This window comes from Acanthaster planci, linkage group LG01 (genome assembly GCF_054643075.1).
Source record: "Acanthaster planci isolate LZ-2023a linkage group LG01, COTS_SCS, whole genome shotgun sequence".
Lineage (NCBI taxonomy): Eukaryota > Metazoa > Echinodermata > Asteroidea > Valvatida > Acanthasteridae > Acanthaster > Acanthaster planci.
In genome coordinates this window covers 35,271,063-35,296,750 of record NC_141777.1, presented here as the reverse complement: position 1 = coordinate 35,296,750, position 25,688 = coordinate 35,271,063, and the positions used below count along the sequence as shown (strand labels likewise).

At 41.5% G+C, this 25,688-nt stretch overlaps 2 protein-coding genes and 1 long non-coding RNA gene across 4 annotated transcripts; 1 reads left to right on the top strand and 2 right to left on the bottom strand.

The window, feature by feature from the left end:
- Positions 1 to 1,039: 1,039 nt before the first annotated feature.
- On the bottom strand, positions 1,040 to 8,780 carry LOC147800703 (carboxypeptidase B-like). Its single transcript, XM_022235605.2, has 10 exons — positions 8,633 to 8,780; positions 7,114 to 7,195; positions 6,462 to 6,689; positions 6,072 to 6,182; positions 5,072 to 5,170; positions 4,663 to 4,779; positions 3,618 to 3,711; positions 3,040 to 3,260; positions 2,637 to 2,718; positions 1,040 to 2,166 (listed from the first exon to the last, which is right to left on the bottom strand). Exons 1-10 carry the CDS (start codon positions 8,692 to 8,694, stop codon positions 1,979 to 1,981), a joined length of 1,284 nt encoding a protein of 427 aa, XP_022091297.2. The 5' UTR covers positions 8,695 to 8,780; the 3' UTR covers positions 1,040 to 1,978.
- A 140-nt stretch (positions 8,781 to 8,920) lies between these two features.
- LOC147800701 (carboxypeptidase B-like) lies at positions 8,921 to 25,216 on the bottom strand. 2 transcript variants are annotated; one of them, XR_015426120.1, is made up of 11 exons: positions 25,077 to 25,216; positions 24,420 to 24,501; positions 23,663 to 23,884; positions 23,108 to 23,209; positions 14,988 to 15,089; positions 14,323 to 14,433; positions 13,653 to 13,743; positions 12,633 to 12,850; positions 11,757 to 11,841; positions 9,797 to 10,061; positions 8,921 to 9,715 (listed from the first exon to the last, which is right to left on the bottom strand). XR_015426120.1 is itself a non-coding variant. In XM_087139743.1 (10 exons), the coding sequence occupies exons 1-10, from the start codon at positions 25,145 to 25,147 to the stop codon at positions 9,868 to 9,870; spliced, it is 1,278 nt and encodes a 425-aa protein (XP_086995869.1). In that variant the 5' UTR covers positions 25,148 to 25,215; the 3' UTR covers positions 8,921 to 9,867. The 2 variants fall into 2 exon arrangements, 1 of the variants encoding a protein (XP_086995869.1); XM_087139743.1 differs by having other exon boundaries at positions 8,921 to 10,061; positions 25,077 to 25,215.
- LOC147800702 (uncharacterized) lies at positions 15,423 to 22,264 on the top strand. Its single transcript, XR_015426138.1, has 3 exons — positions 15,423 to 15,661; positions 15,758 to 21,693; positions 21,790 to 22,264. It is a non-coding gene; the product is annotated as an uncharacterized LOC147800702 (long non-coding RNA).
- Positions 25,217 to 25,688: the final 472 nt, after the last annotated feature.

Below are 25,688 nucleotides of genomic sequence, written 5' to 3'. Positions count from 1 at the left end.
TGTAATAATTACCCCTGACATTCCTATAGGAAAAAAAAATCACCGGAGCGAGCCATTGAAAATGTTCAGTTGTGCGACTTTGATGATCATTCTCTCAGGTTTTCTGGCTTTTTTGTGGAATTTTGAGTGCTTTGTAAAAAGACTTTATAATCGTAATTTTTCCTGTGCGCACGAGACCGCTGTTTCTTAGTATGGCCCCTTCCATCATAAGTACACTTCAGTATAAATACCAATTTTATAATGACCTAATTTAAGTACATATATCTATATACTAGCTGCATCTTCCACTATTCATAACCTAATAGGCTATCTGCTACTGCCCACGGGCTGTTATGTTCAAACTATGTCATGTGAGCAAGTCCCGGAGAACAGCCCAAAAGAAGACTTGAAGAACCTACTAGTCTCCAACTAAGGAAAGGCTCAAGTGTTTAGTCTGCAACTAGGAAAAGGCTCAAGTCTTGACTTGGCGGAAGCGGAGGAGGCAGGGGTTAGTGGGCCCCCATGTTTTAGACTGGGAGGACCTACCCCTCCCCGCCCACTTTTTTTGCAGGTCATATGGCTTAATGGATCGGCCTATTAATGGTTGATGCCTGATGTTCTAACAACTCCTCCCCTCCCCTCGTACCGCCGCCGGTGATCAGAACCCAGACTCTGGCATTTTTTGCATTGATCTCTAGTTCTCCGATGGATGCAGTGCATCTATTCTTGTTGACTTCAGGCATCATATCTCATCAAAGACTTTATTTACATCACTTTCGTTGGGGAACCTGTATATTGAGCAAAGGCCCACTTTTTGAGTTCTGGACTCAAGAAGACTGTAGACTGTGTCCCCAAAGGAACTCTGTGGCATGTTGTGAATGACGGTGTTTGTTTGCCTACAGTGCGAATGACACAAATCGAATAAAATAAGCCACCAATACACGATTTCCATGTTGCCTAAGTCTAGTGTTATCCTGTTGATTTTAAAAATTACATCAACATTCATCTGACATTACTCTGCTTGAGTACATGTAAATCCTTCAATGACAACAAAGTCGACACCATGTGCAGTCATGTCAACAGTGAATTCAAGTTTATTTGATTCCAAAATAAAATATGGAGTTAGATATTCAGTTTTAAAATAATGGAAATCAACAACTGAATTCATTTAATTAGACTCACAAGTAAACGTACACATAATGAAGGGCGTACTGTTAGAGGAAAACGGTCGTCGTTTCCATTCCACGTGGATTTGCTTAATTTGGGGTCATTTTGGATTAAATTTTCAGATAAAACGGAAGGACCCTAAGAGTTCTTGCGTTACAGTTGCAATGGAGCGTGTTTCCTGGTTGCCTTACACACGTACAATTTCACATCAACATTGCATACACCGCATCTCATAGATATATGTTACATATTTTTTCACTTCGTTTAAAGTCAAAAACATCTTATTAATTCTAAAGAATTAATTAATAAGCTTTATATTTCAGTTGAAATAACTACTTGGTCCAATTGTCTCCTTCTGATGGTCCAAGTTTTTCTTACTAACGGAGTAATAGTCATGTTGTTTTCACTAAATGACACTTTCTAAATGACAGTGTAAAGTACTGTACTTTTATTGACGTGTTTTGGGGTTTTCAATTTGGGACTCTGGAGAAATGTTCTTAATTTACCCACTACTCATAACGTTTTGTACACCCAGCGACAATTGTCTCGTTTTCCCTGAATTCTTAAGAACCTTTTCTCAGTTTGTCACTCGCCCTTTGATTTAGATAGATACAGATTCTTGAGATTCCTACATGATAAACTATCAGAGGGGTTTACTGAAAAAAATCTTGTTTTCCCTCCTTCATGCTGTAAATTATCTTTTTACCATCAGTAGTTTGGTTTCGAGTTATATGATCTTCCCTTTTTTAATTAACCTCAATTTTGGACGATTTATAATGAGTTTCTTATCCGTCGGTTCCCGTGTCAACCCGTTTTAAGTCTTGACTTGTGTTCAGACCTCTTTTAAGACCTGGCGGAACATCTCTCTGAACCCAGCGTAGGTTTCTTCCCCACAAGGTTTAATCTGATTCTCAGGAAGCTCAAACCCGTAATGTCCTGTGTCCCGCATTTCCACGGTGTAGGAGTATTTGGCCCCTAAGATCTCGTATCCGAAGTCCTCACTCGCTCCAGCTGCCGGGTCTGTCGAACACAAATTTTGGAGGAACAAATTTGATTAACCCGAACTCCCATGTTTTTTGACAGGCACTTTCCCTCAGTTCTCCATGATCCTCCACAAGATTTCTCCAAAATCCTCCCAATCCTGGGTGATTTTGAAGAATTTGGATGAGCTGGTGTTAATGCCGACCCGAGGGAGTCGTATCTTGACGCTGATATTTTTCAACTGCTTGTCAAAAACTACAATGAAACTATTAAGTAAAACTGAAAATTCAAATTCAGTCTTTGCGGCGCTAACTTTGTTCTTTCTCAAAACACACACAAAATTGGATAGAGAATATTTTTTAAATGACTGGCATGATATTTTACCAAATCTTTTCCGAAACTTCATACTTGTTCTTCACGTGTCATTTAATGAGTCAAACAAATATCAGCACGCTCATAAGGGCAACATTTTAAGATGCATTTTATTACTAATCCTCAAAAATGCTTACACCAGTCCCCAGACGTCTTTACAGTGTACCGTTTGCCATGCACTGCTGTCAGTGCATTTGTTGCAGCCTCGGCCACTCTGCCCTGTGAAGTGAAACAGCAGAAAGACAATCGTAGGACGTCCATTGTTCGAATCAGGTATGTTGCCTTATGGTAAAAGGCTTCAACGACCTTGGTTTCATGTTGTTGGTTTTTGTCGTCAGTGTTATTTTTTGTCATTATTATTTTAATCTCAGGTTCCAAGCAGGAACAGTTTTACCTCAGTTTTGATTCAAGATGGCCGACACACGAGTACAGTCTACTTAAGATAGTCAACCAATAACCCATAGGTTGAATATGATCATGCTAAATTCGTAAGCCATAAAACTAGTTTTGCCATCTCACCCAGTACTCTGATATACCCACCAGGTCATAGTGATCTCTGGTCCTATCATATTGACTGTAAGTGTAGCTGTAAGGATAGACCCAATACTGGCTGTAGCTGTGGACATCCACGTGGATCATAAAGGTCTGACTTTTCTTCAGGTTGAGCAGCCAATCCTTGACCAATCTGAGCTCTCTAGCTTGATATGCGTATTCTCCTCTATACGTTTCACTGCAGGGGTTACTGGAGGAACCAGAACCACCTTGGATAATGCGAAAAAAGTTCTTGTTAATATTTGAAGTGCTGGAACGGGTATGTCTAGGGACATAAAGGACCCGTATCCCACCTACAGTCTCCCTCTCCCCTAAAGGAAAATGCTTTTAAGCGAGAACTTGTATCTCCTTGACATTGACGGACCGTGCAGATCTACCCAGTAATGTTCGAGGATCAGGCCCTTATTTTTTTGTCCAAATTATTAGCCTCATAAATTTTCGGAAAAAGGCTTTACAAAAGAAAGGTCGATACATTTTGACATGAACTCATTTGCACAAAATAGTTCTCTTGGATTTGTACACCAGTAGCTATGTGGCTTTACCATTCGACAAGGAAATAAGATTACCCCATTTGAAGCCATAGTTTCTGTTCATGTCGATTCCAGTACATTGGGAAGAAGATGACTGGCGATTCTTACGCCACATACGATCTCTGTAGGACTGTAAAAAGTTGAATGTTAAGAGTATTTCTTTAAATGTATTGTGTTGTAAACTGTTTTTTCTTCTACATAACGTGGTAGATGAGGATCCCTGCAAGATTTATAATAACTTTTGAAAGCCCTCGATAAATCAATAGAGAGTTTGAAAGTTGTTCATGTGTCAGTTGTATTGAAACGTGTCATTTGATGAAGCCTGCTTAATCTACTTAATGGTTCAAAGCTTATCTGAAATGCTAGCGTTTATTTTTGCTACCAAGAATTACAAGATTCTATCAGTTTCCAGTATTTCTAAAAAGTGTTTTCCGTGTATAGGAGGAGCTTTTTTCAGACTTTGGGAGTGATGATCGAGAGATAGAGAGGAGAAAAGAAGTATCGCTCTTCCTTCTACGAACTCCTGTCTACCTGTGTGCCTTTTCGGTAGCTTTTTTTTAAAGTCCGTGTATTGCTACGAGGCTGTGTTAGGCGCACGGTAATTTCTCTCCAAGTTCTAGGTATTATTTGCAAGTGGTACGTACGTACCAGATGTCAGTCGCACGTCCAAAAGATTTCGTCCACACTACTTTAGGTCAGAACTGATGTGGGGGAACATTTTTACATTGTCCCTTACACGGCCTCGCAAATTTCGTCAACTCTCAGTGTACGTTTCTACTGGCAAGACCCACTTCTAATAATGTGTTTTGCAGTAAGAGACGGGCATTAACCATTTTTGTGGGAATATCATTTTTATCAGACGAGAGAGGAGATCGTTATGGGCCAAAATATTTTGTGGGTTTGTGTGCGTTTGTGGGTTGGTGTTGGGGGTTTGGGTTTGTGGGTTGGTGTTGGGGGTTGGGGTTTGGTTTTGGGTTGGGGTTGGGTTAGGTTGGTTTGGTTGGTGTTCCCTATTAGTTCATTGCATTGAGAACAAAAATAGTTGGGGTTACATTGTAGGTCCATTTTCAGACAGGCTTACCGACTCCGGGCGGGTGTAGTGGTAACCGTCAACGTTGAACAGAGGGATAACGTACCAGTCGAACTTTTTGAAAAACTGGGTAGCTACGCTGTCCCCACTCTTGAAGGCTGCTACGAACTGGCAAATTAAAACAGGTTGAATTTGCTTGGGGCTCTTTTATGAAAGATCAATTGTATAGGCTGTATGGAATTGGAAATATCTAATGACGGTAGCATTCAGGGCTGGCTAAACGTGCATTTTTTGTGGGGCACTGCAGTTACATCGAGATATTACGACAGTAGACGTCTATCTGGAGATCAGCAGAAGGTGTCCAGGCTTAGGAGACGAGCTGCTAGTCAAATGAGCTTTCAATTTTGGATCATAATGAGGGCATTACTGAGTTAGTAAATTCGGAACACTATTTTCTGACCTTTTTGATGAGGTTGATGACAGTGGCAGGCGAGACCCATTCTCTAGCATGTATGCCCCCTTGGGTGTACGCAGCACGCCGACCGCTCCCTGTAGAAATCTGTAAGAGAGCAAACCTCTTGTTTAACGCCCAGTAGAATTTGGAATCGTCGTGTGCGGGTAATAGTTCTGCTAGTAACGTGCTTGAAAAGTCGATAACCGCCTAGCATCTTGCACAAACGACTAGCAGCTTATAAGACTTCAGATTTGCCGTCATTTCCTCGGTTTGGTCCTCGAATTAAAGAATTAGTGAAAAATTAATTCAGCTCAGGGGTATTTTCAGAATCTGAAGTCCCGTTTTGTCTTGTATTGTAATTGAAGCATAAAATTGTAACCCCCCCCCCTCCAGAAAAAGTGTAAACATTCCTTTTTGTTTTATTCTTATCCTCGTCTCTTGTTTTCAAGCCACTCCTCCCTCCCTTATTAGGGGAATGAAAGTAGTGGGAATTGTTGCCACATCTGCGGTGGTTATACCTCGAGGTGTTCTTATCTTCCTTCACTTTAAAAACTAACGCCCACTATAAACGCGTCTTTGCGTTAATTGTAAACATGTAACCATTTAAAATCAAACACCTTTTTGGAAATAAACGTATTTCGGTATTAGGAAACTGTTACCAACAAATAACGAGTTTTTGTGCTCTCTTATTAAAAAACAAACACCATAACGTGTTTAGCTTTGGATTATTAACACCACAACATGCACGTTCATGGTAAACCAGGAAGGCGCTGAAAAGGCGCTACAATATCAACATTTGTTTTTATAGTGTGTAGTCAACACAACCTATAGAGGTATTAAAGACAAAGACAACAAGAAGTTGTTGCTACAAACGCTCATGCGGTATATATATTTTTCAGTTTGTCTATAAAGTGCTACCCCATTTTTGCCATTGTACTTATATGCAGACGAACACGGATATCCACATTTTTCTATAACAGACAGTTAAATGCCGTGCTTTTCTCACCTTCAGTGCCTTGATCTGCCGTCCCTGAACAGTTGTGCCTACATTGATTTCTTTGATGTTAAGGGAACTACTAGACTCAGCTTTGCGGAAGTCTGTCACCCAGTTCAAGATCTAAACGAAAACAAAAGTGACAAAGTACAAAACTAATTCATTTGAGCACAGACTTACAGTAGTGGGTGACTGATGCTAATTATTGTTTTAGAGATAGAACGGCTCTTACCCCTCATCAAAAATTCCAAGCATTTCATTTCAAATTTTACATATGTGGAGTCAGAAGCACAGCTGATATGAGATAACGGGGGGGGGGAAGTGTCATCTGTGACGCCCGAGATTTTTGAAGTGATCCGGCTTGTTTACTTTGATATTTAGTAGAGTATAATTTGATCCTACCCCTTGCGCGCTGTGGTACACGTTGTAATTAAAGCTTGCCAAGGTAGTGGCCTCCTCACGTGAGGTGATTGCTCTCGTCTCTTCGTCAATGAGTGGTTGGAGGTTGTCAATGTGTACCCCAAACTCAATCTGCAACTCTTCCAAAGCTTCCTTCAGCTTGTCCACGTGCATGGGAGGCACCATCACTTGACTGGGTTCACCGACGGGACTGGTCTTCCAGAAATCAAGCTGTAAGTTGGCAGAGGTAAATAAAAGCCCTGACAAACTAAACGTGTACCGGTTGGGTTCAACTCTTGGCCGAAGATAGACACTAGTGCTCCGTAGACTTTACTTCGCACACTGTGGGTTTTTTGGGGGGGGGTTGTAGCCGAAAAATAAAAATTTTCTTGGGCCTTGGGTACGGTGCTGACAATTCCTACTGGATTCAATCCGGCATTGTTTACTGCATGCATGTTAATACTTACTTGTCGACACAGAATAAACACACAGTACACTGGTTGTTTTTTCAGGATTCGTGGAGAGACGTTCGGGGAACAGAATGCCTGTTTGACATTGTATCTGGGCATAATGTTACATCGACAGAGCAAAACGCAGCGAAAGTCTCGTATTCTTCAATTTAAGAATGCTTCTGTAAGTCGCGTTCTATACATACGTCTTCAAAGAATTGCTCGTCCAAATCCATCATCTGTTGAAACTGAATTCTTGATTTGGGTGTGATTTCAAAAACTTGATACCTGAAAAAAGGATGGTTAGGTTGAGAATAATATTGAAGTAAATTGTAAAAATTCTATTTCAGAAAATGCATTCCCTAAAAGAATCTTATTAACGTACCACACATATCCGGAAATATGTCTAATTTGGCATCAATGCATATACCAGGCACGAAATGGGAGAGAGGAGTACCCCCCCCAACACGTCCAATCCCTATACATGTACACACTCCGGCCTATTGTTACTTAACACCCCCCCCCGGATGTCTGAAAAGAATGCTTGAGATACCAGTATAACAATGACCAACACAAGGTCGGAGGCTGGGTTCTCTCTGTCTCATAGTTCACATAAAATGTCAATGCAAGCCATATTGTGAGATACAAAGTTAAAGCTTGTTTCCCTTACAAATCAACGGATTCCACACTTTCATTGCTAAGCCTTCCCCCAAGCTCAACCGGTAAGTGTTCGACAGGAATTAAGTCGCACTAATACACTGCTGCACTCTGTTCTATGAAATAGAATAATACCGTATTAATATTTGGGGGAGGGGATCGGCACCCAATTTAACGAAAACTGTTTTTTTTTCAGAAGGGTTGATCTGGAACTTGCGCAGACGTTTTCATACCAAAGAAAAGTAAAGCAGCTGCAGGTAGCTGCCATATTCAGTTGGAGTCGATTACTGGGATACATGTCACAGCTGTAAATGCAACGCCTCCGAGAAAAGAAGTCCTCAGGGAAATGGCAAGTTTTTGAATGGAAGTAAATGTTTCAATAATGTACAAGTTTTATCGGGAATTTGTAAGGACTTTTAAATTCTGATTTGATATCAGGCAGTTACGGAAGCGTATGAGGGCCGCTTGCACTAAAAAATTCTAGCAAGGCCTACTATCTCGCCACGGCGAACACAGGAAGTCCCCGCGGCGAGATGGCTAGTCGCCGCGGCGAGATAAGTAAGTTGAAAATAAAATTTGCGAGTGGCCCTTACACGTTTACGTAGGCAGTCGGTTGCCTATAAGTCTAGGCCTATCTGCCTTTAACAGAAGCACCCCCTCATCTGTTGAAAAGGGGCATGGTGGTCGTGGTGGTTAATTTTGCTGGTAGCGACTCGACTGTAACGCTTGTATTTCACAGCCGTTTACGAACCAGCGAAATGCGATTCCGACCAAAGGAGCCCGTGCTACTTGGTAAATTGGTCCAGCTCGAGGTGGATAGGGAAAAAAGATGTATTCAGTGAGCGATCCTTTGATTCACCAACATTTTGAGGTAATAAAATCGAACAATAACCAAAGCAGAGTTGATCTGCATGTGTCTAAAGTGGGACACTTGCCCTGTTGCGATCGCACTTGACTTTAACAAACCGAGTATCTTATTCCGTAGTTTACCTCGCTTTTTCTCGTTCAAACTGCAGACATCTATAATGAGTTAATCCTTAATTCCCTAAAAAGTGTGGGGAAACTTACCCATCATAACTCTTGCCGTGTGCGACAGCAAAGAGTGTCAGCAATACGAATAGCAACTGCATGGTGTCTTGCTCTAAACCGGAACGTCTCGCACTGCCAAAAGCTAACTGGCATGAACCTCTGTAAGAGCCTCTTTTTAACAAAGATTCTAGTCATAGGGGTGCCACGCAAGTGTTGCAGACGGGAACGAACCGTACCAAGATGCAGATGTAGCTCTCAAGTGGAGCATAGATATAGCGATATAATTGTAACGATCTTAGGTTATCTAATTCATCTGTGCAAAGTACAGTTTGTATCAAGGGCCTATTCCATGTACATGTATAATGTACAGAACCGCAAATTTTAAAAGATATTTTCTAAAAATGTTGCTGGTGTGTTGTTTTGGGATTTATGTCCACTGAGACCGTTAGTGAGACGTGTGACAGTTTTTCACATTAAGGCTACACTCGCGCAAGTTGAAACTTGCCAAAAAAAAGGCATTTACATGCATACCAGGCAAAAAGAGAGAAACTCCGCGACAGATTCCCGTCACCTTTTTACAATGATTCCCTACCTCTTCTGGAAATCATGACAAAACCCTGTGGGACACATTTGTAGCTCTTCTGGTGCTACTTGAGAAATCACAAACCTTATTTTGTGTCATCCATCAATCAAAAAACATTCTCGGGGAAACTATAAGTGCTTTCTCAGATACCACTCATAATGAGATCATTTGTTTATGGTCCTTAATTTCTCCAGTAATAACTACAATTTTGTTGCTTCAAAATGAGACCCAGTATGCTGTGCGTTTCAAGCAATGAGTTTGGAAGAGGTTTTCCTACTGTTATTAAAACAATAATCTTCATGAACCATGACTGAAACATTGCCACATGGTGAACATTTACTAGCATTTGGCCATCATCAATTACCCTAACAGTTACTGGTACCCCACCTCCTTAAGCCTGGACGATTAGACGCAAAAGATAATTGTACAAAGATACTGAAGTTTCTTTTCTGAACTATTCTGCAAAGTGAGGCTTTCCGAGCCGATCAGCATGCATTTCGGAAATATTTTCTCTGGTGATAGCTTAAATTTTTATCCTCCTAATCCATAAAGTTCCACACAACGAATTTCTTTGTCTTGGCCCTTATTGTTGTAGCAATTTCGGCGACAACGTTAGTAACAATTGGGGAGGCTAATCAAGAAGGGCTTCCAATTTCTGATGCGGGACAGACAATTAGTCTCCATTCTGCAGTCACAACCCGTACTCGGCGACGAGGCTCCTGCCGAGTTCTTTGATGGCTTCGAACGTCTCCTCGGCCGTGGGTTGGATCTGAAACTCGGGCAGTAGGAACCCGTAGCGTCCCTCGTCGCGAAGCTCCACCACGTACGTGTACTTGGCGCCCAGGGTGCCGAAGCCCCAGTCCTCACTGGCACCCGATGCTGCGTCTGATATGCATGTAGACAAACGAGAACATCAGGTTAATTATCTATATCAGAGTTGTGACGGTAAAGCTTCTTGAGGAACTAATAAGCTGAGGAAATGTTTCACTGGTGAGCTGTAGACGTAGTTCATATGTAATTCATTGTCTCGTCTAGGGGGGGGGTTGACTGAAATAGGGGGCTGGGGACTGGGCTGGCTCCACACGACATTGGGGCGCTGTTTGTGATACAGATGTACACGTCTTATGTATGCTTATACTCATTAACTTTAAAAACTGCGTATTGAAAAGCTCCCCCGGGAACTATTGAATACATTTCTTTTGTTGGGAATTTCGAAAAATGCCTCAGAATTCGCCCTTTTACCCTCTCACCACGAAAACGTGGGAATGATTCAATACCTCATCCTCCCTGCTCACAGAGTGGGGATATATTCCATCATCCTCCGGAATTTATGCCTCTGGTCCAATCCTGTATGCCTACTTCTGAGTCACTGCCTCTTCCGTACCTTGTCGTCTCCTGTTTTTGTCTTATACTTCTTGTCATATTTGTCGTCGATATCACCAAAATAATTCCTTCCTTTCACTTTTTGTTACATACGTTTGTTCTGTACAGTTTGTAGTGCTAGCTGTAAGACCCATTTATCTGCAAACAACAATTTTGGCTTCGCGGGGAGGATATAAAACTAATTTGATTTGGACGACGGCGCATTTGAAAAAGTAAACAAAAGACGCCTCACAATGCTCTCCTTTTTACACCAGCAAGCCATGCACAATACAGGTGTTTCATAATAGCGCGCCCCCAAGAGTTTTTAAAGCGTTGGCCAATCACAATGTGCAAAATCTGTGGACCCAATACGCGTATGGAATCGACAGATTTCGCGCATTGTTGTTGTCCAGCGGGTTGCAAACTCTTGGAGGCGCACTTTTGTGAATCGCCCGTATTTATGCCTCTGATCATATCCTATACGTTTACTTCCGAGACGACAAGGCACGGAAGAGGGAGGGACCATCTCAAAGTTCTATTTTGTTAAACTATGCGAACTTTGTTTACATGGAACTCAGTTGCTACTCATGTCTTCAATCAGCGAGGCAGTAAGTTGTTTTGTTTATCTTGATTAATTTTCCCTTCTTTCCTAACATTGGACTGCTGTGCTCATTTTCCTGGACTACAGTGTGATCATGTGACATATATGTGACATGCGTGTGGCATGTGACATACACATATATGTAGTAGGATGGCTCTGTAGAGGTGCTGGTCACCTGTTCCATCTTGCCATTCATTGGCTTTTTAGACATATTCTTTTTTTGCATCCGTCATTTGTTTGTTGTTATGCCATGTCAATTGTTTTATGTACATGTTTTTAACTTCAATATGTTTTATTTTATAATGTATTTTATTTATGGTTTAATAGCCAGTGGAAAAGTGTAATAAAATAATAAATAAATAAAACATATGTGACATTCTGTGATTTGTCGACAGCAGTTTTTGGTGCATCGAATACAGAAGGCTAGATCTTCTGCATTATTATTAATTTTGTGTATACTTTATGTCCCTTATTTGTATGAATAAAAATAAAACAAACCAATGAAAATGAACCTTGTGCCCTCGTAAGTCAATTTTAGAGTCACATTTGCCCGAAGAGCTAGGGGTCTGGTTAAGTGATCATTTTGGTCCAGTGGGCTATCCTGTGGGTGTACCTACACATTGCCTTAGCCGAACCCCCGACGAGGTAAGACGTCCCGTAGAGACTAGCTAGAGAAGAGGTGGCCTTCCTCGCAACGGTGTCCTGTGAAAAGGAACAAAATCATAAGTCGGCATTTCTCAGGTGAATATATATGACTGAAATGCAAGCACTGTCTTGAAGAGGAACGGTGAAATTATCAACCATCATTTTTTTCATTATAATGGTTTCAAATGGCTCCCTCTTATCGGTTTTTTTTTATTGTCGTTTGGTTTTTGAATTACTTTCTATTGACATAGGTCAGCCATACAGTTTAATTGTAGGCGAAAACACTCAAAAATACAACGTTTGGACAGCTCTTTACCTAAACAATTGGGATATCGTGATTTGCGTCACACAAAAGCAGCAACACGAACGAACAAAGACAACAATGCAATCATAGATTCTGACTACCTGTGCTAATTATAAAGAAATGATACCAAACGTTTCTAGACCAGTATAAATTGTCAGCAAGCAGTCAATATATTCCAGTTATTGTGCACAGCAGGTGGACCAAAAATTTGCTGTGTTATGCACGTCGAAATCGTTTGCAATATTGCCATTTGCTTTGTGAAGTCGACAGGCGTCCCGAGTACATGTATTTCAATTCAGCAACTTTGAAGTTATCGGTATTGTCTGCTAATACTGATACACAAATCTATATAAGTAAGTAAGGTTTCCAATGAAATTTGGAGAATCAAAAATATCTCTGCATTTATTTTAAAAATTGCATTATGGAGAATAATCTTTATATTAATTCCACCCCTCCCCCATCTGTGGAATATCATTCGATACTTTAAGCGGATTGTATTTCGCAATTTAATGGTTCAACACAAGACAGTGAAGTCTCATCTCACCATATCGCCTGCCTCGGGTGGCAGAGGCACCAATGCAGAATAGCCCCATGGGTACAGCCAGTACTGACCGTAGGCGTGGACATCCATGTGCATATGGAACGGTTGACCGGCCGCCTTGAGGCCAAGGAGCCAGGTGGTCAGTCCGCTCAACTCTGGCTCTGACATGGGGCTCGGTCCATGGTAGGTTTCGTCACACTCGTTGCTGCTTGCACCCCGACCTGCATGTTTTATAGGGCAACCAGTTTCAATCTCACTAAAAAACTGTATGTTCAGCTAAACAAGTCTTGCTAAACACTCTCTTACTATCGCTTTGTACAATATCACACATGTATAAAGTGTTTATTAAGGTCTAGTGTTAAAGTCGAGTGTTTATATATAGTGTCTAGCATTTTAACACTGACGGTGAGGAATGTGACACGTAATGGGTTAGATTCTGTAAAGAAAAGTCAGAGGCCACAGCAAGACTGTGCTACAGTTGTTTTTAGAGAGAGAATCATCAACTTTTCAATATTTGGGATATACCCAAAAGGTCTAATTGCAAGGTATTTTAAGTTGTGTGCTACATACTGCACCCATGGCATTGATAGGTACCATGGACGTAAATCCAGGGGGATGGGGGGTATATATCCCCACCACACACTTTTGAGGGGGATGAGTATTGAATCATCCCCCACACACTTTTGTAGCCAGCAACAAATTAAAGAATGTAAAAACAATTTCAGACTTCCATCGACTAAAATGTTTTCAATATCACTCAAAAATGGGAAAACAATTTAAAAAGCCATAAATATGCCCTTCTGAATATTTTCTTACATCAATATCATGAACATCGACCTCTATATAGAGCTAAGTGGTATCACCCCCCTTAAAATTTCCAAGGCTGGGTAAGTCATTCCCCCACACCCACACACCTTTCCCCATCCCCTCCGATTGCCGGCACAGATGTACGCCACTGATAGGTACAGAGTGAATGGACAAAAGCTGACCAACACCTTACACGTGCACAGAAAACGTCATTACCTCCCCACTGATAGTCGTAGTTTCTATTGAGGTCCACCCCCATGCAACGCCTCTTGGAAGTTACTTGCCGATTCTTACGCCACATTCGGTCCTAAAACATTCACCAAGATAAATGACATCACCTTCCTTTTGTTTTGAAGAAAACTATAAAAACATTTTATTTAAACAACAGTCGGTACCGGGTACTTCTGAGTCACGACAATGGACGAATGCTTGGCAACTGCAGAATTACAAGAAGTCTGGCAAATAATAGCCACGATACGTAGCCAGGTGAAATCAAAATACAAATCATAAAATTCAACCCTATTCCACCTATAATCAGGATAATCTACCGCTCCTATAGTTTACGTCAACAATAAATATCATTCCACACTTTCAAGGCACATATACATGTGAGCTATGCATGGATTGGAACTTGCTAAGCTTGGCTCTGCGAACACAGGCGGTTCACAACAGTGCGTCTCCAAGAGTTGGCAACGCGTTGGCCAATCACAACGCGCGAAATCTGTCAACCCTTTCCAAACGCGAATCGGGTCGATTTCACGCATCGTGATTGGCCAACGCGTTGTAAACTCGTGGAGGCGCACTATTGTGAATCGCCCGTATTCTGACACATTTGATTCTTCTTTCTTCTTTCCTCTCATTTTATAGAGAAGTGACGCGAACTCACATTTGTCCAGGAGTACGAATAACCATCAACATTGAGGCAAGGAACAATGTACCAGTCGAAGGAATCCAACATGGCAGTCACGTCGGGATCGGAGCGGTAGCTCTCTGCCAGCTTTACAACAAAGTAATTTAAGTAGGTCTATTAGTTGGAAAAAGGAAACAAATTCCTTCGAAGAACAAAAATCACTTTGAATGCAACGGTATCTTAAATTCAGGTTCTAAATTCAAATTTAGAAAACAATGCAAGAAGTGCAGTCGCGACCAAAAGGTCTAATTTTAAGAAGTAGGTCCTAACCTGGATTCTGTGATTTTGTTGGTTGCCAAAGGTTGTGAAAACTTATGGAAAATGTTTGCAGAGCAGAGTTGTAACGAGTCACAATTTAAAAGTTTAAATATGTGCTGGTAAATATGTACTAGCCGATACACCAAAACAACACAAGAGTAAATCTTTGCAGTGTCGTATGTCACATATCGTTTCCATTTTCTTTTTTCAAATATACCCTTTTTTAGTTTAGCAATAAAAAAATCTCTTGTTGTGCACAAGTATGTTGTACACGACGTAATCGTACAGTTCCAGCTCGTTTGAAGTCAATTTTGAAGATAAACGGTTTTATAAATGCTTGAAGAAAACGCTGATGAAATCTGCAACAACTTATTCTCATGCACCTTTTTAGCCACGTTGACCATAGTAGCCGGCGAGATCCATTCCCTGGCGTGGATACCGCCTTGCATGAAGGCCCCTGGTTTACCAGAACTCTTTCTTCCTAACTGAATGCACATGATAAGCAAAACAGGATTGCTGAGAAGGCTGAAGCTATCAACCCTTTTGTCACAAAGTGATATTAAATCAGAATTACTTTTAAATTAATAATACGGTATAATTTTGGCCCTAATTGTTGAAATGATAAACGTGTTATTTAGTGGTGAAACAAGATTTTATTTTCCTGAGCCGCCACACCCAAACATTCCTGAAGTCAGTCAACCTTACCAGAATGATGGGCTGAGTGTCAGTTGAGTTGTTATTGGTAGATGTAGCCACTCTTGCATTAATTTGAATAATGAATATTTATGAAGGGTATTGTACCCAAAGCATTTTGAATTCTTTTGAATAAGGCGTTGCAGTGCTGGAATTTTCTTTCGGGTTTAAAAGAAAAGATATGGGGTGATGTGAGGAGTTCATTGCTGGATTCCGAGGAGAGGGCAGCGGCCAGCCTCGATGACTTGTAGTCGTGAGTCGAGTTAGTCTGAAGATGGGTAACTTCTACTTATGGAAGTAGAATGAACTGCATGTACATTTAGACTGTTCAGAGAAACGGAAAGCCAGGAAACGACCAGTTCCTGTAAGTTAGCCATGTATAAATATGATATTGGATATTTATTTTATACATTTATTCCTTGCAAAACCAGAAACATGGGAATATGGTGGTAATTTTCAGGGTTTTTACGTTGAGAGGAAGGAGTCGGTTGCCCGGTGGTGACAGAAGGGTTGGACCGCGGCGGCGGGACGCAGAATCTTTCCGAGTCAGCCACAGGCCACAGAAGCCGACTACACCGCAAGAAAAGAAGAAACATGGTGGTGGGACACTGAGGCGCTCATCATCACATTTGAATTGTAAACAATAGCAATGTTAATGTAAGAAATAATCCTTATTTTGTGTTCTTTTATAAATAAATGTAAATATTGTACAGGCAAAACAAATTTCCAGCAACAGGGGTGTATATATTCGTGTCTCAGTTACCAAAGGTCTGTCCCTAAGGGTAGGACAACTCTAAGGATGTGACAATTGGCGACCTTGCCAGGACTGGGAAGCGTATTGTTCTCTATTTGCTTTTAATGCAACTATTAATTTTTGAAGATAAGAGTTCACCCTAATATGTTAATACTTACACGAGGACAGTATGTACGTTCATGGTGAATGAATGATGAAAGTTAACTGTTTGATATTTGTACAACTAAGAGTAAGGCCTGTGTATCTGTTGCTCTCACTTGCATTTTTCCTGGTACTTGAGACACGTAGCAGCATGGAATTTGAAAAATACCTCACACTTGGTAAATCCATTGGCCTTGAAGGTAAAGAGTTATTGGATTTTGCTCAGAGTAGAGAAGCAAAAGATGAGAAAACTAGGAAAGAGAATGCTGAGCGTGAAGAAAGAGCAAAAGATAGAGAGCATCAAAAGGAAATGAAAGCACTAGAGCTTAAACTTGAAGAAGCTAAAAAAGAGACCAAAGCAATGAAAAGTGAAACTAAACCAGCAATGAAGCAACCCAAGTTACTGGCATTCAATGATGGCAAAGATGATATGGATTCATTCCTTCGTCGCTTTGAGCGGTTTGCCGAGACAGCAAAATGGCCAAAGGCAAACTGGGCATGTTCATTAAGTGGTCTGCTCACAGGAAAGGCACTTGATGTTTATAGTAGATTGCCCGTAGACAAAGCTAATGATTTTGATGCACTCAAGTCGGCATTACTTCATAGATATCAACTCACTGAAGAAGGTTTTCGTATGAAGTTTAGGACCACAAAACTTGAGACTGGTGAAACCTTTTCGCAATTTTCCATTCGCCTAGGAAGCTACCTAAATCGATGGGTTGAACTCGGGAATGTACAGAAATCATACGATGACTTGTGTGATCTTTTTCTCAGAGAACAAATTTTGTCAGTTTGTGGTAAAGATCTGGCCCTGTACTTAAAGGAAAGAAAGCCCACTAGCTGTCGGGAAATGACACAGCTAGCTGACAAGTATGTTGAAGCACACAGACGACTAGGTTATGATAACAGTAATCGGAGGTTCCCAAGACCACTTAATTTAGAACCAAAGGGAATGGACACTAAAGAGTCCAAACCTCAACCTCAAATCAGACCTCAGGGGGAAAGGGGACATTTCACCGAACAACGAGAATGTTTTGTTTGTGGAAAGAAGGGACACCTTGCTCGAAGTTGTCGATATAGACACCAAAGTAATGTACATGGTGATAGTAACAGACCTCAGTCTTTTAGTTTACAGGTAGAAAGTACCAGTACTAAGGATCAGGTCGAGGGACATATAGTTGAAGTCCCGGTTGAAGAGGTTGAAGTTGCTGCTTGCATCACAAAGAAGTTTGCTCTGAGGGAGAGTTCAGGTGTATCAAGGGAGCATGGCAAAGCGACAAGTGGGCATGAGATTCCTCTCATCAGTGCGGCTTGTACCGTTGGTAAGGATATGCCAGTAAGGGATGGTTATGTTGGTGAAAACATGGTCAGTGTGCTCAGAGATAGTGGCTGTAGTACCGTTGTAGTCAAACGCGATCTTGTAACCGAAAATCAGATACTTGAAGCCAAACAGAAGTGCGTACTGTTAGACGGAACTGTACGTTGTGTTCCAGTTGCACGGATTTTTATAGACACACCATATTATGTTGGAACAGTAAATGCGCTGTGTATGCCAAATCCACTATATGGCTTGATCGTGGGTAACATCACAGGTGCAAGGAATCCACAAAACCCTGATGTAAATTGGGCGCGCCAAAAACCTCCAATTAATACATGTCGAACTACGTTGAGAGGCGCGGGCCACTCCCAACCGATCGCTTGCGACGCACATCAAACTACATTACACAAACCGTTGGAAAAGGAACTGTATCGTGACACACCATCAAGTAAAAGTGAGATAGAAACAGATTTTGCACCGAAGAATGCAAATCTTAGTGCCAACAATGATGTGTTGACCGCAGTCGAGACACGTGCGCAGAAAGCGAAACGGGCTATGGACTTGCAACCACTTAGAGTACCGGAAGCTCAAAGTTTCTCGGAATCGCGTTCCGACATCAGACAGGCCCAGGCTCACGACCCAACGCTGCAGAATTATTGGAAACTTGCTCGAGATGGCACAGTTCAGAAAACCGGTCGCGCAAATGAGGTCAAATATTTCGTATCAGATGGACTTCTATTCAGAGAGTTCAAATCGGCGTCTGTAGAAAATGGTCGAGCAATTACCCAAATGATTGTGCCCCAGGAAATGAGATCAAAAGTTCTCAGACTGGCGCATGATGGAGTGATGGCTGGTCACCTCGGTGCGACGAAAACCACCGATCGTGTGTTAGCTAACTTCTTTTGGCCGGGTGTACAGGGGGATGTTCGGAGATACTGTACCTCGTGTGATACGTGCCAAAGAACTGTCGACAAAGGTCGAGTAGGGAAAGTATCACTCGGTAAAATGCCACTGATAGACACCCCTTTCCGACGTGTAGCGATAGATCTTGTAGGGCCAATCGACCCAATGACAGATCGCCGTAATCGGTACATCTTAACTATGGTCGATTATGCCTCACGCTACCCAGAAGCTGTTGCACTACCGCGAATTGAGACGGAACGTGTTGCAGAGGCTTTGCTAGAAATGTTTTCGCGGGTAGGAGTTCCTCATGAAATTCTGTCAGACATGGGAACGCAATTTACCAGCAACCTCATGAAGGAGATTAGCAGACTTTTATCGGTCAAACAGTTACATACCACACCGTACCATCCAATCTGCAATGGACTCGTGGAAAAATTCAACGGAACACTTAAACGCATGTTGCGAAAAATGTGCAGTGATCGACCGCGCGATTGGGACCGCTACCTTCCCGCTCTCCTGTTCGCCTATCGGGAATGTCCTCAGGAAAGTCTTGGCTATTCTCCGTTTGAACTGATATACGGACGCACGGTCAGGGGACCACTCACAATTCTGAAAGAATTATGGACCGAAACAGTAGAAGATGAGGAGGTCAAAACCACATATCAGTACGTGATTGATTTACAAGACAAGCTTGAGTCCACGTGTAAGCTTGCTCGTGAAGAACTCTCTAAGTCTAGTGCAAGGTACAAAAAGTACTATGACTCGCGAACCAAGGACAGATCATTTGGCGTCGGTGACAGAGTGTTGGTACTGTTGCCAACAGACTCCAATAAACTATTGATGCAATGGAAGGGTCCATTTGCGGTGCTAAGACGCGTAACTCGGTATGATTTTTGCATTGACATGAATGGTAAAGAACGAACTTTTCATGCTAACTTGCTTAAACGATACGTCACCCGCCAAGAACCACAAAAGGAAGATATTGTTCACGCAGCACTTAGTCTAAGGCACGTCTGTACAAGTGTTGTTGAAGAAGATGAAAGTTCTTCGGAAATGCAGAAGCTAAAACTCTTCCCAGTTGAACAAACTGAAATATGGTCTCATGCAGAAATTAGCAATGATCGAAATGAATCGCAAACAGAACAGATCAAAGAACTGTTGAAGGAATTCCCTGATGTATGAACCGATATCCCTGGCCACACTGATATAATCGAGCATACCGTAACACTCACTACTGATGACGCAATATACTCTAAGGCATATCCTGTTCCATTCGCTACTCAAGAAACAATCAAGAAAGAAATAGACACAATGTTGAAAATCGGTGTAATCGAACGTTCACAATCGAAATACGCATCACCAATCGTGTTAGTCCGAAAGAAAGATGGAAGTAACAGATTTTGTGTTGATTTTCGGAAACTCAACAAGGTAACCGTGTTTGACCCTGAACCCATGCCAAATGTAGAAACTTTGATGGGAAACGTTGGCGACGCAAAATTCTTCACAAAACTAGATTTGACCAAAGGGTATTGGCACATCCCAATTGCTGATCATGATAGAGACAAAACTGCATTCATAACGCCTCATGGATTATATCAGTTCACAGTTCTCCCGTTCGGAATGATAAATGCGCCGGCAACATTTACACGCATGATGAGGAAACTCCTTGAAGGTCAATCTAATGTAGTCAATTTCATTGATGATATTTTAATTTTCTCTCATTCATTCGTGGATCATCTGAAACACGTCAGAGAAGTTCTGAACCGTCTCCGTAGGGCTAACCTCACCGCAAAACCGTCAAAGTGCAACATAGCGTGTAATACTCTCGAGTTCCTTGGACATGTAATTGGTGAGGGAAAACTGGCTCCACATCCCGATAAGATTGTCAAAATCCTCAATGCATCACGACCAAGAACCAAAAAGGATGTCCGATCTTTTATGGGACTGATAAACTATTATCGTCGTTTCGTACCGAACTTCGCCGCAATCGCGGTACCATTAACTGATCTCACCAAAAAGGGAAATCCGACAAAGGTTAACTGGGGCGCAGCTCAAGAACAAGCATTCAAAACTCTCAAATCTCGCCTAGAAACGACACCGATCTTGCACTTACCTGATCATAATCGCTCGTACGTGCTCAGAACTGACGCTTCAGATGTAGGGATAGGTGCAGTTTTACTGCAGTCGGACAGAGATCAATTGTTCCCGGTCGCCTACGCCAGTCGCAAGTTGTTGTCGCAAGAAAAGGCATATGCAGCCATTGAACGTGAATGCTTAGCATTGGTTTGGGGAATTACGAAGTTCCATATCTACCTCTACGGGAAACAGTTTCTGGTTGAAACTGACCATCACCCTCTGGCCTATCTTACAACCGCAAAGGTGAACAATAGCAGATGTATGCGATGGGCATTGTTATTGCAACAGTACAGATTTACTGTCAAGGCCATAAAGGGCTCTGACAACATTGGAGCAGATTTCTTGAGTAGATGTCCAGGCAATGAGTAAATTGGGTTGTGAACTGAATGTAAAGAGTGACTTGTAAATTATGATTTGCTTTCTAATGGCTGTCCAGTAACTGTAACAAGATTAGAGGAATCATTCGCAGAATCAAAGAATTACTGGACAAGAAGATAAGCCAAAGGTTAGAATTGTATAGAGAAACTGAAGATAGACATTGGAATTGTATAAATGACCAATTAAGAAATGGATAAAAGGTATGGTGGTTTTTAATATTTAATTTAAAGAGTAATTCGCTAGCGAGGGGTCGTGTCACAGAGTGATATTAAATCAGAATTACTTTTAAATTAATAATACGGTATAATTTTGGCCCTAATTGTTGAAATGATAAACGTGTTATTTAGTGGTGAAACAAGATTTTATTTTCCTGAGCCGCCACACCCAAACATTCCTGAAGTCAGTCAACCTTACCAGAATGATGGGCTGAGTGTCAGTTGAGTTGTTATTGGTAGATGTAGCCACTCTTGCATTAATTTGAATAATGAATATTTATGAAGGGTATTGTACACAAAGCATTTTGAATTCTTTTGAATAAGGCGTTGCAGTGCTGGAATTTTCTTTCGGGTTTAAAAGAAAAGATATGGGGTGATGTGAGGAGTTCATTGCTGGATTCCGAGGAGAGGGCAGCGGCCAGCCTCGATGACTTGTAGTCGTGAGTCGAGTTAGTCTGAAGATGGGTAACTTCTACTTATGGAAGTAGAATGAACTGCATGTACATTTAGACTGTTCAGAGAAACGGAAAGCCAGGAAACGACCAGTTCCTGTAAGTTAGCCATGTATAAATATGATATTGGATATTTATTTTATACATTTATTCCTTGCAAAACCAGAAACATGGGAATATGGTGGTAATTTTCAGGGTTTTTACGTTGAGAGGAAGGAGTCGGTTGCCCGGTGGTGACAGAAGGGTTGGACCGCGGCGGCGGGACGCAGAATCTTTCCGAGTCAGCCACAGGCCACAGAAGCCGACTACACCGCAAGAAAAGAAGAAACATGGTGGTGGGACACTGAGGCGCTCATCATCACATTTGAATTGTAAACAATAGCAATGTTAATGTAAGAAATAATCCTTATTTTGTGTTCTTTTATAAATAAATGTAAATATTGTACAGGCAAAACAAATTTCCAGCAACAGGGGTGTATATATTCGTGTCTCAGTTACCAAAGGTCTGTCCCTAAGGGTAGGACAACTCTAAGGGTGTGACACCTTTGCACTGAGAGGGCTGAAGCTATGGACCCTTTGTACTGAGTGGGCTGGAGCTATAGTGTTTTGCTGAGTTGAAATAAAAGCTGAATAATAAAGCTCCACTATATAGCGACTTTAGCTACTTGAACTTGTTCCTATATGTGCAATGCAGTTATTTTAACTGTGAATGTTGTAACGCATATCACAAATCCGTTTTTACCTACATATTTGCCAACTCTAGACTGAAGATGTATACAGCAGAGTTGGGAGCAAGTTTTTGAAGTCCAAGTTAAATCACAAGACAAAAACTGATAGTTACAAGTCAAGTAACGAGTCACAAAAATAGCGACTCGAGTCCGACTCGTCAAGTGACTCGAATCTACTACTCTGGTATATAGGGTATTTGATTACGGGTTTTGCCCTTACCCCGCGTATATTCATAAACAATATACTCAGTACTTGGCCGAGAGCTCGTGAAAAAGTCACCAGCTTAATAGGGTGGGACTCTCACCAACGACCTCCTGCTTACTAGTGCAGACGACCACTGAGCTTGCTGGGGTCGGCTGGCCGGTCCGAGTAGCAGCGTAAAGTAGATGTACTTTGCGTCGACACAAAGTACATCTTGAAAAATTAAATATCAAAAGTAATGAAAGTGAAATGGAAAATTTGGTCATTGCCACAAAAAGAGAATCTTCATACTTCCCAAAATATTGAAGAAAAATTAAAAGAGCCATTTTGTAGCGCCATAGGAGAAGGAAGATTTGGAGATTTTTTCACTTTCCTCCTTCCAAAAGGTGTGTATAAAAGTCCCCCGATCTGGCTTCGAGTCTGAAAAAAACCCTAAAGATTGCTTAGAAATTCTAAAATCCTTCCAGAGAAGAAATCGCCCTCCTCCCAAGATGGGGCTCTTAACCTGCCCTTGTATTCTTGGATATATTGCAGTTGGGGGCGATTTTTAATGTACAAACGTCAGCACTATGCAAATAAGTACCTTAATCGCCTTTATGTCCCTTCCTTCTACGGACCGCGTGACCACTATTTCCTCTGCAATGTTGCTGTACTCAGAAACAAAGTTAGTCACCCACTGCATCAACTGTACGTAACAGAGAACAAACAATTAAGTTTGGATTTGACCTACTTCTTAGCTAGTCATAGGCTATGAAAAATCACTGTTTACGTTTCCTTGAAATCAATACATTGGAGGAACAAATTGTAAGGAAGAACAACACTTTAGCAGATTAAAATATATCTTTTCTGTGTCACTGTCCAGGTTCTTCCTGTAAATTTTCTAAATGGGGCATTTTGGGGCTTGATTTGAGTCGTTTGTTGCATTTTTATGTCTTCTGCTGTAATTTGCTTTTACAATCAAGGCGCCCAGAAGATCTAGTGTCCTCATCACACCCTGCGTTCGAAAATAGGCTAAGGGCTATTCATTTGCAATGTACTTATGGGGAGCATTCGGCTAGCGGCTACATTCTCATCCCATAGACACCCGTGCTACTGCTCGCCACAGCCGAGACATCGAACCCCAACGGTATACATGTACCTCTTCGTAAGTGTGATACGTGTTGTAGTCGAACCCACTGACAGCACGGACACCAGCTGAGGATTTCATGGACTCTTCGATCAACTTCTGGACGTCTTCGATGTGGACACTGAACCCAATACCGCGGCTTTCAAGCAGTTCTCTGAGTTCAGTCTGGTACCGTGGCGGCACCATGACGTCCAGTGGCTGGTTAACGGAGTGAGACATCCTCCAGAAATCGAGCTAAATTCAAACAGATAAAAAAATCATGCAATACCCAATTATTTTTTAACTGGGAAGACTGATATCAAAGTCCTACCTACATTTTAAACTGCGAGCCAAAGCAGAACCATTTTCGTTGGTAACCATAACACACAGCACGTGAAGTCACCCTTTGAACGATTGAAAATGGCGTTCCCATTTATTTTCAAATTCGCCCAAAACCATTTACAACGAAAAATCTTTTTACAATGTAAATGTTAAATCAACCATGGGTGTTGTTTTATGAGAATATACCCTGAAGAATTCCATGACTGTTCTGAGCGAAGAGGGGCCAGCATGCTAAACGGCCTTGCTGTTCTTTCGAATATCGCAAGTGATTTGCTGCTATTCATTGCTACTACCTTGCCGTACAAGAAGTTTTTCTCGGCTAAAAGATCACTGGCGGCCGAAAAATGCATAATTGGGTACGGGGTTGCCTAAACCGTTTTCTAATTCCTTTGAACGATTGAACATCTGTCTCTGGTAAGAGAAATTTGGGTGTCAGTTGATTTGTTACCTTGGAAACGAACGTCTCTTCGAAATGTTCCATCCATTGCATCTGATCTTCTGATCGTGGTACGATCCGCAAGACTTCGTACCTGAAAATGACAAAGCATTCATATATTGTGAAGGTTTCCTTTTTAGTTTATTCGAAAGTCAACAAAGCATAACAGATTTCATTTGGAAAATGTGGAATACCAGCCAGAAAATATTGAAATGGAATGCCAACATGAGTAAATGAACAGAACGGTTTCCGGGGGCACTACACTGATGCAAAATAATTGTTACTGTTTCTCAGTCTATTATATGAATCATTAAAGTAATTACTATTTTATGTGAAACCTGGAATTTCAAATGAAAAAATGAACAACACGGAGGGTGTACGCATATTTTTCCTACCTATGCACTGTTTCGAATCGGAATTCAACAATAATCGATCGTTGTGCATTGTGGCAAAACAATCATAACTTGTTACCAAATTTTCACTATGATTCCTTGTATTCCGAAAGTGTGTCATAGTCAATTAAATTAAAGTCGCTTGTGGCATCTTTTGTACATGCAGTAGACAGTTTTTGTGAAATGCAGAGGCAAGATTTTTGTACTTGTATTTATGTGTGCCGTGAATTGCCGCGGTGAAGCTGCAAAACAAAACAGTAATCACTCTAGATCTTACCCGTCATATCGGACTTGGCTCGGGGTGCTGGCAGACAGCGTAACAAGGGCTAAAATGAGTAGCGCATGCATGGCTGTGAGAAAATAGGTGTTTGAGAGCCCCCGAAAGAGGTTGCTTCTGCTTTATATCTGAGCATTAAGAGGATTATGACGTATACGCAAAATATCTTTTATCCCCGTACAGAATGTAGTTTACATTGTACTACAGAATCACCGGATTCCGGTGGGGTGCTCGTTTAAATGATGCCAGTTTATGGTCAAATGTATACTGTTTATCCCATTTCCCCTAATTCCCCAAGTCACCCCTAAATGCCGATTAGTTGGACCATTCAGATTCTTTCCAATGCCAAACCCAGACTGAGCCCTGTGTGTCCTTATTATAGATACGACTTGGAGTGCATCGAATCTGTATACGTTTTCTGCACGTGCTGCATCTACAACTCACACGTCTCCTAGCCACGTGGTAAGTTACTAGTTTTCACTCTCTTGCTCCAGAAATTGTTCACTGCTTGATTTAAATACAAAAGTATTAAATTCGCTGGTGCATAGCGACAAAGGTTGGCGGTATTTACACATTAGTTTTGTGACTGGTTCTTTCCTTTTTTTGTGCAGG

Coding starts and splice junctions, on each gene's coding strand:
- LOC147800703 (XM_022235605.2), bottom strand. CDS start 8,694: ATGCAGTTGCTATTCGTATTGCTGACACTCTTTGCTGTCGCACACGGC. Junction 6,183..6,461: donor TGTACCACAGCGCGCAAGGG/GTAGGATCAAAT, acceptor GTTTTCGTTTAG/ATCTTGAACTGGGTGACAGA. Junction 2,719..3,039: donor CCAGAGATCACTATGACCTG/GTGGGTATATCA, acceptor TTCACTTCACAG/GGCAGAGTGGCCGAGGCTGC.
- LOC147800701 (XM_087139743.1), bottom strand. CDS start 25,147: ATGCATGCGCTACTCATTTTAGCCCTTGTTACGCTGTCTGCCAGCACC. Junction 11,842..12,632: donor CACCCGAGGCAGGCGATATG/GTGAGATGAGAC, acceptor TCCTTTTCACAG/GACACCGTTGCGAGGAAGGC. Junction 10,062..11,756: donor GGGTTCGGCTAAGGCAATGT/GTAGGTACACCC, acceptor CATGCATATCAG/ACGCAGCATCGGGTGCCAGT.